The sequence below is a fragment of the Hyperolius riggenbachi genome, chromosome 2, assembly GCF_040937935.1.
Source record: "Hyperolius riggenbachi isolate aHypRig1 chromosome 2, aHypRig1.pri, whole genome shotgun sequence".
NCBI lineage: Eukaryota > Metazoa > Chordata > Amphibia > Anura > Hyperoliidae > Hyperolius > Hyperolius riggenbachi.
Window position 1 is genome coordinate 564,553,342 of NC_090647.1, and position 11,885 is coordinate 564,565,226.

At 50.5% G+C, this 11,885-nt stretch overlaps 1 protein-coding gene across 1 annotated transcript; it reads right to left on the bottom strand.

Moving 5' to 3' along the window:
• Positions 1–3,833: 3,833 nt before the first annotated feature.
• On the bottom strand, positions 3,834–10,691 carry NDUFB4 (NADH:ubiquinone oxidoreductase subunit B4). Its single transcript, XM_068266288.1, has 3 exons — positions 10,482–10,691; positions 9,094–9,240; positions 3,834–4,027 (listed from the first exon to the last, which is right to left on the bottom strand). The coding sequence occupies exons 1-3, from the start codon at positions 10,653–10,655 to the stop codon at positions 3,965–3,967; spliced, it is 384 nt and encodes a 127-aa protein (XP_068122389.1). The 5' UTR covers positions 10,656–10,691; the 3' UTR covers positions 3,834–3,964.
• Between the last annotated feature and the right edge of the window lie 1,194 nt (positions 10,692–11,885).

The following is an 11,885-nucleotide window of genomic DNA, read 5'->3' on the forward strand; positions in this document are numbered from 1 at the left end:
CGATGGAGAAAGTGAAGGATTGTGGGATCTGTGCTGCACAAAAGTGATCTCTCTCTATCTGGATTGAAAGCAGATCAGACATGCAGGGACGGTTGGCCCATGATGCCAAGGGACACATTTGTGTCAGGCGGCATGGTCCTGGGGCATGCCCCATTGCCTGTGCCACCTGACGCAAAATAGCGCTGTTACCAGGGGAACTGCTGTCCTGCTTCCTTCTGCTTCACATCAGCCACAGGAGGTGCTGCAGTCAGAGAGGTATGACAGATCTCGCACGGAGGAGAGAGGGCCGGCAGGGTCTTATGGAGGAAGCAGCCACCAGGCAGTAAGGTCACACGAGCGGCGGCCATGGAGGAGGGGTGAGCTGGCACTGGGGGCAACTATGCTACCTATACTGCAGCAACTGCTTTCTATACTGGGGCAACTATACTACCTATACTGTGGCAACTATGCTACCTATACTGCAGCAACGGCTTTCTGTACTGGGGCAACTATGCTACCTATACTGCAGCAACTGCTTTCTATACTGGGGCAACTATACTACCTATACTGTGGCAACTATGCTACCTATACTGCAGCAACGGCTTTCTGTACTGGGGCAACTATACTACCTATACTGGGGCAACTATACTACCTATACTGCAGCAACTGCTTTATATACTGGGACAACTATACTACCTATACTGGGGCAACTATACTACCTATACTGGGACAACTATACTACCTATACTGGGGCAACTATACTACCTATACTGGGGCAACTATACTACCTATACTGGGGCAACTATGCTACCTATACTGGGACAACTATACTACCTATACTGCGGCAACTATACTACCTATACTGGGCGCAACTATACTACCTATACTGGGCGCAACTATACTACCTACCTATACTGGGCGCAACTATACTACCTACCTATACTGGGCGCAACTATACTACCTACCTATACTGGGCGCAACTATACTACCTACCTATACTGGGCGCAACTATACAACCTATACTGGGGCAACTATGCTAGCTACCTATACTGGGGCAACTATGCTAGCTACCTATACTGGGGGCAACTATGCTAGCTACCTATACTGGGGGCAACTATGCTAGCTACCTATACTGGGGGCAACTATGCTAGCTACCTATACTGTGAAGCTACCTAGTGTGAAGAAACGCTCCGTTTCCCATTGCCACAATGCTGCTGCATTTTTTTCCAGATCCGTTCTGCCAAGCAGAACGGTCAGGAAAATTAGGGTCTGCGGCATTTTTTGGATCCGGGGGCCGGAACGTACCCGTACCAACTGACAATTGTGAATGGATCCATAGGTTAACATTGGATCCATTTACATCCATTCCGTTCGTACAGTATACGTTCCGCTTACGTTCTGGAAAAAAACACTAATGTGAACCGGGCCTTACAGAGGTCAAATGTTTCCAATAGTTCTCGACCAGGTTTGTACACGCTGCACAGGGATTTTGCCCCACTCATCCACACAGATCTCCTCTAGATCTGTCAGGTTACAGGGCTGTCGCTGAGCAGCTCTCCGACTCATCCAGCAAACAAGGTGCTGAAAGCGGTAAGGACGAGTCAGGCTCGTCCATGCCGCCAAGGTGATTTGTAGCTGTTCTGTGCCGCCGGTTCCGCTTTTTTTTGCTTCTGTATAAGCTTCCCTGGAACTGATAGATGGCTGTCAGCACACTGTGGGTAGAAATCTAAGCTACCTCTTCTATTGTTTCAGAATAGGTTGTTCTGTTAGCCTTTTGGTTCTAGCTTATACTAGATAGCAGGACCCTGAGGCCAGTCGGCACAGGTCGGCCACATGCACTCCCCCAGCCAGAAGTATTCTGTACCTGCGCAAGCACAGAACACTCCCGGCGGTGGGAGCATGCCGGACCGCACATGGGCAGTAAGCCCCGACTTCTTAAGTTACCAGGAGCCATAGTAGAGGATCCAGGAAGGAGCGATCAGGCCAGAGGGGGCTGGAAGAAGCCCCAGGTATGTAGGAATTTTTACTTTTGATTCTTCGCAGGTTTGCTTTATTATTAATTTATATTTGCACGGTTCTGATCCAGTTTTGTATAAGAGGCTGCCTATGCACTTGTGTATTGATTTGATCCCATAGTATGGCAGCCTGCCACAGGTACACCACACAAATCCGTAGTTCATACGATGCTGCAGCAGAGGGCGCCAACAGTTTCCCAAGCATAGGCCCACACACACCCTGCTAGGCATTGGTCCGCGCATGCGCTTCACGACAAGTGGAGCTGAACTCTTGCACAGGACAGAAGGAAAACAGAGAAATGCACCCTGTATGTATTTATAGAGTTTATCCTGTCTGATTCCCCCCCCCCTAATCAGTGACTAATTACAAGTTATAATTTGATCTCTCAGCTGTGTCAGCTGACTACCACAGCAGAGCAGCTAATTTGTAAACAGTATGTAAAGGGCCCATTCACACTCAAGCAATTAGTGGGCGAATACCGGTAATCGTTAAAGCACTTTCTAAAGCGCTAGAGCTTTGTTACCCTATGGCAGTGTTCTCACTGCCACGATTGGCACCAATCGTGGGCATTTTGCGATTAGCACCAAACGCAAACGTGTTACCTGCAGCATTTTCTGGCCGATTCTGGAGCGATCGTGGTACAGTGCTTGTATAGCACTGACTGCGGTCGCGGAAGTGTCTAGGGATTTATTCCACGCTAAAATCACTTGCACAAAACGCTCCCATTTTGCCTTTTTAGATGTGAACGGGGCCCAATTCTATGCCTGCGTCCATGAAAGAAGGAAGTAGACGCACTGCAGATTTATTGCAGGATTTGTATCAGCTGTAACAAAGAAATGTTTTACTTTAAAAGGTTATGCTGTTGCTTATCTTTTAGAGCAGAGAGGAAGTTCTGAGTTCAGGTACACTTTATTGGATGTTTAGCCTGTCTTGGCCTCGCACACAGTCAGCAGAGAATGTTCACTCATGTAGCAGATGAGAGATGCACAGCTTTCCTTCCGCCTAGTGGCACCTCTACGCACTCTCCTCACACAGCTGGATTCCCTTTTACCCCTTGTGGGACACCCGCCGGCACCTGCACTGATGTGAGTATGCACCCGAGTCCCTGTGGCTGAGCCACGCAGAGCTGTAGGGTCCGAATGCTGCGGTAAATGGCGGCATGTTGTCTGAATCGCACCGACATGCGTTTCACACCGACAGACTAGGCAGCGTTTCCCGCTGGAATCCCAGGTGAGGAGCGCTACAGATTCTACACAAGTGGGCTGCAGGACGAGGGGGAGGCTACGGACCAGCCACTGAGGCAAGTATCACACTTTACGCTTTTCTTGTCCACTTCAGGGCAGGCACACCTTAATAAATCATACTCTGTTTACCCAATCGCTGGAGAGAAGGGATGCTCAATGACATGCAAATAAGTCTGAGTTGATGCGAACTGACAATTGCTGCATTTGACTGGCCCATTTCCAAACTGCATACATTTTGCATCAACTCAGACTTATTAGCATCTTATGCTGGGAACCCGGGTTTATCAGTTTGTATTTCTCCACAAGTCCTTACACAGCAGAGAGCAGCAAGATGAGGGGAGATACACTCGGGCTCTGCTGTCATGTCCATCCATCAGCCTCACAGCTTAGTGCCTTAGTGACCTGGGAAACAAAGGTCGGGCCTTCTGATGTCACCAGCACGAAGCCAGAGGATGGACATGACAGTCCAGGGATCCAGCAGGAGGCACACATGTATAATCTAGAGACAGATGGCTGCGTCAGGAAATATCACGGTCACCTGACTACGGGTCCCCAGAGGTGCCACAGCAGCGTCAGTGACGACATCACAACAGGAACGTTTCTTGTCATGTTTAATAATTCTGTTCCCATATACATCTGAGGCAGCAGGATAAGCAATACAGAGAGGAAGATTATTATTACACAAAGTATACAACGCAGCGAATGTGCCAGAGAGTGACGATCGATCAGAATCCCAGGTAAAACGGCCGCTCGTACTTCCCCTCCTTCCTCAGCTTCTCGTTGTTTGTCTGTGAGGAGAAGATGAGAAGAGATGTGAGACCACCGGACAGTACACCGGAATATACACACTGCAGAAAGCAAAGTATGCACTGTCCCCCTCCCCCTTCCACACAGCAGAACATTAAAGGACAACTGTAGTGAGAGGGATATGGAGGCTGCCATATTTATTTCCTTTTCAACAATACCAGTTGCCGGCAGCCTTGCTGTTCTGTTTGGCTGCAGTAGTGTCTGAATCACACCAGAAACAAGCATACAACTAATCCAGTCAGATCTGACAAGAATGTCAGAAACACCTGACCTGCTGCATGCTTGTTCAGGGGCTGTGGCTTATAGTATTAGAGGCAGAGGATCAGCAGGACAGCCAGGCAACTGGTATTTCTTAACCCTCTGGGGGATAATCCCGAGCTGAGCTCGGGGTAAGCCGCCACAGAGGATTTCTCAGGCCCTGGTGGGCCGATTTGCATAATTTTTTTTTTTGTTGCACGCAGCTAGCACTTTGCTAGCTGCGTGTATATACCGATCGCCGCCGCTCCGCGCTGATTCGCCGCTACCCGCCGTGCCGCGCCGCTCCTCCCCCCCCCCCCCCCCAAGACCCCGTGCGCAGCCTGGCCAATCAGTGCCAGGCAGCGCTGAGGGGTGGATCAGGACTCCCTCTGACGTCACGACGTCGATGACGTCATCCCGATCGTCGCCATGGCGACGGGGGAAGCCAAACACGAAATCCCGTTCTGAACGGGATTTCCTGTTTGCTTTGATTGCCGGAGGCGATCGGAGGGGGTGGGGGGATGCCGCTGCACAGCGGCTATCATGTAGCGAGCCCTGGGCTCGCTACATGATTTAAAAAATAAAATGTTTTTAAAAAAAAAATAGTGCTGCGCCACCTCCTGGGCGATATAATTGTATCCCCCAGGAGGTTAAAAGGAAATAAATATGGCAGCCTTCATATCGCTCTCATTTATCAACACACATCTAAAGTCTACTATTTCTTCCACAGATACAGGATTGCTGCTGAGCTCAGAAAACATCTGTGTGGGAGTGTACTCAGTGCTGTCTTCCCCTCCCCCACGAGCACTGCTCTCTCTTTTCTGTATTCAAACCAAGTGAGTTCAAAGCTCCTATCCCAGACGCAGCAAACCAAAGAGACTAAAGGGGGCCATACACACACAGATAGTGGCAAACATCGATCATAATCTGATCAGAGATCGAATCCCCCCCCCCCAATACACGGTACATAGATTGTTAAAAGATTTTAACAGATTCCTCCACAGGGCTGTGGAGTCGGTACAAAAATCTTCCGACTCCTCAGTTTATGAAACCACGACTCCAACTCAAACTCTGAGTACCCAAAATGGCTCAGACTCTGACTCCTCAGTCTAATACTTACCAGGGCTGTGGATTTTATACAAAATCATCCAACTCTTCAGTTTATGAAATCAACGACTCCGAGTACCCAAAATTGCCCCGACTCCACAGCCCTGTGTTCAATACAGCACAACGCTACCGGTCATCGATCTACTGTCGCTCCCCCGCCACATCAGATCCACCAAAATTTTACACCCAATCATAATGAAAAATTCTTTCCCAAAAAATTGATCCACGTTATGATTGTTGCAACATATGGTGCTAAAGGTTTCTGGTATTCAAGATCACCGAACCGGCTGGGGAAATAAACAAAAGAATCCGTGTGTATGGCCACCTTTCGACAGATAACGCTCAAAGGTGAAAATGGGGATTGTACTTTTTTTTTCTTCTTCTACTTTCAGGCTGCTGACACACCAGGACATTACAGGCGCATGTTAGAGCAGCCTGTAACGCAGCCCACCGCACAGCACTACAAAGTCAATGAGGCTGTTCACACTGCCTACGTTTCGGGCAAAGTGCCGCGTACTGTGCGTTCTGAGCGGCTTAAGCCGCATTAGACTGTTTGCACATGCTCAGTGGGGGGGGGGGGCGAGAGGAGGTGGGGAGATGCTGCTACAGTAGCCGCGCACATGGCTACTTAATATGCACTGCACTGGTGGCTGCTGATTGGCCGGTGGGACCACGTGATGTGGAGTGTCTCACTCCGCATCACAAGGTCCCGCCGGCCAATCAGCGCCACTCTGGTAGACCTTATGCGGAAGAGCCGCCTAACGTGGCTCACTCTAACGTCCTCTGCCACCACCACCATGCGTTGCGGTAGGTGCACGTTATGCGACCTTAACGTAGCACCTAACGCAACGTCTTACTGTGCAAGTAGCCTCAGCCAGTCGGCTTGCTCAATCTACACTATCTAGACTATTTTAGTCGAAGCTCGTTCTTACAGTGGACTTTATTGCAGGACCACTGACAGTGAGGTCAGAAGAGGCCGGCCCTGGACACACCAGGTACGTTACAGACTCCGCCCATCATATAAATGCAGTCAGCACTGTAGTGTGAGCAAAGTTAGTGTGAAGCTGCACTCACAACAGTGCGGACACAACGCGAATGCAGCACACGAGTGCAGAGTGTGGAAAGTTTCTCATTTAAATAGATTAGAGGTTAGATTTCATTTAAAGCCCCCCAGAAATGAGGAATATGGAGGCGGCCATATTTATTCACCTTTAAACAATACCAGTTGCCTGGCAGCCCTGCTAATCCTCTAATACACTTAGCCATAGCCCCTGAACAAGCATGCAGCAGATCAGGGGACTGAAGTGTGACCGGATTAGCTGCATGCTTGTTTCAGGTGTGAGATTCAGACACTACTGCAGCCAAAGAAATCAGCAGGGCTACCAGGCAACTGATATTGTGTAACAGGAAATAAATATGGCAGCCTCCATACCCCTCACTTCAGGTGTAAAGCCCCCTCTACACCATGCAATTCTGTGTGTGATCGATTGAATTTGATTGGATCAATTAAATCCGACATGTCCGATCGGGATTCGATCGGTAGTGTGGTCGATTTTGCATTGATAACTATGCAAAAAAAAAATCGACCACACTAGTGATCGAATCCCGATTGGACATGTCGGATTTAATTGGACTAACAAAAACCTATGAAAAACTGAGGCGCTATCCTGTAACGTTTGTCAGGCTGCGGGCCGGAGCGGCGTGTTACAGAGGATCTATAGCTTGTGATGCAGACAGAAGTTTTATAATCATAATATAAATGAGATCTCTCCTGAGGCCAGACTATGATACCCAACATGCTGGTATATTACCAGTATCCGGTAGATATCGATTGTTTACTCCACTGACGCTCAGATCACACTATGCTGCGGTGGTAGGAAACCGTACAGCACAGATACACTCCTAGGAGCAGCCTGTCTGCAGCAGAGGAGCGCCATTCTACAGCAAGACATCAAAAGAAATCACACAAGCCGGGTCTGTGCAGAAACGCAGCGGACAAACCACATCACACCGGAGACATGTGACTGAGACGTGACCCAGACATATGACCCAGTCTGTGCGTCTCCACAGGAAAGCAAGTCTGCTCTGCATGTCTGCTCTGACACATAACAGGAGCTAGAAAGAATCCGCCTCTCAGCCCGCACCCCCAACGCACCGACACAGACCACACCCACACAGACCACACCCACACAGACCACACCCACACAGACCACACCCACACAGACCACACCCACACAGACCACACCCACACAGACCGCCAGGGAAATCATTAGGTAGGGGTTTCTATTATACCCACTACAGTGTAACAGTGAGATTTTACTAAAATACAAAGAGTGCTGAGTCAGCACATCAGTTCACTCAGTCCTGTGACTTGTACTGCGCCCAAAAAGCACAGATTTGCTAGTCTTCCTAAAAGGTTCACATTAACTGTACAATTTTTGCATCAGATGCAATCTTTCGACAGGATTTGAATGATCATAACTAATTGGAAGGCAATTATCGATTGTTTCCAATTAACAGAACTTATTTAAAGAGACTGAAGTCTCTCAAAATTCAGGTTTTTATTCTAAAAAATCTCTTTAATATCCATGCCGTAACTGAAACGCTGCATCGATGCGGCTGCACACGAACTAAATCACCCCAAACTCCCCGGGGCACACTGCTGGGATCGCTTCCATGAAGAGGCAGAGCTTTGGGCTGTAGCTCTGCCTCTACACCTGTCCATCAGCACGGATCTCCTCCTCTCCCCGCCCCCCTCAGTCTTCTTTCACTGATAGGGGCAGGGAGAGGCGGAGATACAAGCGGATTGACGCGCATGGAGGCAGAGCTACAGCAGAAAGCTCCGCCTCCCGGGGCAGCAGAACCCACGACCAAGAAAGTCGTGGATTTTTCCTGGGGAGTTTGGTTTGATTTAGTTAGTGTTCAGCCGCAGGGATGCAGCGTTTTAGTTAGGGCAATGATGTTAAAGATATTTTTAAAATAAAAACCTGAATTTTATGAGACTTCAGAGTCTCTTTAAGAAGGTTTTACATTCCGATTCGATCATAAAATCCAACTTTCGGATCTATAATATTTCCTATTCCAATCGACCAAAGAATCGTATACCATCGACTTGCACCACAAACAGCAGTTTCTATACAATTCGATCATAAAAATGGTGTTGAAAGGTCAAGTCTGAAGGAAATATGGTACAGTTAGTGGGCATCTTACTGAGCACACAGACAGCAGTAGAGACCTGATACTAGGTCAAGTCTTTCTCATCATTTTAATGTAAATAACTTTTTTCCTAAAGCCTAGTACAGACCTTAAATGTGGATTGTCCAATCACTGACCAATTCTACCACCTCCATGTAGTACGAGATCTTACTTGTACAACCTGCTCACAGTAATCCTTTTCTGTTGGCCTTCATACTACATTAAGGGCCCATTCACACTAGAAGCGCTTTTCTGAGCGCTTTGCGATTGATAAGCGGTTTTTAAAAGCGCTCCCATTCACTTTCATTAAAATTGCGGTAACAATCACCGAAAAATCGTGATTTTAAAAAACACTAATCAATTGCAAAACGCTTAGAAAAGCGCTTCTAGTGTGAATGGGCCCGGAGGGGGTAAAATTTGGCCAGTGATTGGCCAATCATAATTGAAAGTGTGTACCAGGCTTAAACCTCTCATCTGACAAACATGGTGGAGTAGTGGCTGCTCTTACCCGGTCCCAGTTGACGATTGCGTACATGAGGAGCAGAGGCCCAAACGTCCACCCCAGGCCCAGCAGAGACACTTTACCCGTCGGTCTGAAGTTGGGGTAAATGTTGTGGATGCGAGCGAACATCCATCGATCTACAGCTGGATCCGCCTACAAGGGAGAGACGTGATTACACAGGACAACCCGAGCACCACAGAGACCACATATACTGCCCAATACCCTCTAATGGCAGCCACACACAATGCAATGGCCAGCCAATCCAGAATCAAGATCTCCCTGAACAGAACTCTCTGCCTCCTCGTCACCCCCATGTCACTTCCCATTTGCCCCCTCTCCCCAATGCCAACTCCTCCCGTAACGTCCCACCTGCCTCCTCTACCCAGGACCACCCTCTCCTATCACTGATCCTCCCCCTGCAACTGATCCCACCCTCTACAAACCCCTCCTGTAACTGATCCCCCCCCCCTCTGCCACCCCTCCTGTAACTGATCCCCCCTCTCCTATCACTGATATCCCTCCTGTAACAGATCCCCCTCTCCCCAATGCCAACTCCTCCCGTTACGTCCCACCTGCCTCCTCTACCCAGGACCACCCTCTCCTATCACTGATCCTCCCCCTGCAACTGACCCCCCCCTCTACCCTGTGCCATCCCCAACTGTAACTGACCCCCCCCCCTCTACCCTGTGCCAACCCTCTACTGTCACTGATCCCCCCTCTACCATCCCCTCGTGTCACTGATTCCCACTCTCCTATCACTAATCTCCCCCCCCCCTCTTCCCTGTGCCACCCCCTCCTGTAACTGATCCCCCCAATGCCAGCGTACATTTAAAATAGGCGCCTATTTTGGGCGCAAAATGGCAGGAGTAGAATATGTAAATTTAGTTACATCCTATCACTTACTAATATTTTATTAACACCTATATTTTACTATGACTGAACCTCCCCCACAGAACCCTCCCCTGGTGCCGCCTAACCCTAACCTCCCCCCCAGTGGGCACCTAATCCTATTTTGAGTCTGGTCACTATGCAAATGGCAGCTACAAATAGAGGGCGCTCTTTTAAACAGGATGCATCTTGTGCTCATTTCAACTACTCCACCAATGTCACCCACTCCTGTCACCCTCTGGCCAGTGTCACCCACTCCTGTCCCCCTCTGGCCAGTGTCACCCCTCCTGTCACTTCCCACCTGCCCCCCTCTGGCCAGTGTCCCCCCCCCCCCTCCTGTCACCCCCCTCCTGTCACTTACCGCCCCTCTGGCCAGTGTCCCCCCCTCCTGTCACTTCCCACCTGCCCCTCTCTGGCCAGTATCACCCCTTCCTGTCACCTCCCCCCCTCTGGCCAGTGGCACCCCCTCCCCGTCACTGACCCCCCCTCCTCTCCCCGGGACGGACCACCAGGGTTTTCCTCCGGGGGTTGTTGAGCTGCATCTGGTACTCCAGCTTCAGGCGGGCCCGGATAGCCGCCCTCTCCTCCTGCAGCCGCCGCCGCTCCGGGGTCGCCTCATAATACCGGGCCGGGTCCAACTCCGCCGGCCGACTGACCAGAGGACTTTCCTTGTACTCCATGGCTGATGGCTTACAAGGGCGCTCCGCCTCCGCTTCACTCAGCTTTATTCACAGCGGACACACGCACAGCGCGATACCGGGAGCGGCCGCTAGAGGGAGCTCCGTACAGCGCAATATAATACAGCGCGATACCAGAAGCGGCCACAAGATGGAGCTCCCCACAGCGGAATATAACACAGCGCGATACCGGGAGCGGCCACCAGATGGAGCTCCCCACAGCGCAATATAACACAGCGCGATACCGGGAGCGGCCACCAGATGAAGCTCCCCACAGCGCAATATAACACAGCGCGATACCAGAAGCGGCCACCAGATGGAGCTCCCCACAGCGGAATATAACACAACGCGATACCGGGAGCGGCCACCAGATGGAGCTCCCCACAGCGGAATATAACACAGCGCGATACCAGAAGCGGCCACAAGATGGAGCTCCCCACAGCGCAATATAACACAGCGCGATATCAGAAGCGGCCACCAGATGGAGCTCCCCACAGCGCAATATAACACAGCGCGATACCAGAAGCGGCCACAAGATGGAGCTCCCCACAGCGGAATATAACACAGCGCGATACCGGGAGCGGCCACCAGATGGAGCTCCCCACAGCGCAATATAACACAGCGCGATACCAGAAGCGGCCACCAGATGGAGCTCCCCACATCGCAATATAACACAGCGCGATACCAGAAGCGGCCACAAGATGGAGCTCCCCACAGCGGAATATAACAGCGCGATACCGGGAGCGGCCACCAGATGGAGCTCCCCACAGCGCAATATAACACAGCGCGATACCAGAAGCGGCCACCAGATGGAGCTTCCCACAGCGCAATATAACACAGCGCGATACCGGGAGCGGCCACCAGAAGGAGCTCCGCACAGCGCAATATAACACAGCGCGATACCGGGAGCGGCCACAAGATGGCGAACTGTATAATGTGTTATCACAGGCGGCCAGGTTATTACAGGGAACCCAGTACGTGCGATGGCGCCGGGCTGCCGCTAGATGGAGCAGGAGAAGCACATTTACCATCATAAGAGAAATAGCAGCTCTACAGACTGAGTTCCCGGCGGGGGGCGCTGCAGAGCGAATCTTCCTGCTGCACCCCCTCTGATCCTCCTCAGGGTGGGAGCTTCAGTAGCAATTATGCTTTCTGGAGAACCTGGTGACTCCTAAGGACGATTTCACACTAGATGGCTTTTTCAGAGTTTTTTTAACGCCACGGCCATAGTTG

Excerpts from the sequence above, each read along its gene's own strand:
- NDUFB4 (XM_068266288.1), bottom strand. The coding sequence starts at position 10,655 with ATGGAGTACAAGGAAAGTCCTCTGGTCAGTCGGCCGGCGGAGTTGGAC. Across the intron at positions 9,241-10,481 it reads CCCGGAGGAAAACCCTGGTG|GCGGATCCAGCTGTAGATCG; the intron begins GTCCGTCCCGGG and ends TCTCCCTTGTAG. Across the intron at positions 4,028-9,093 it reads CAATCGTCAACTGGGACCGG|ACAAACAACGAGAAGCTGAG; the intron begins GTAAGAGCAGCC and ends TTCTCCTCACAG.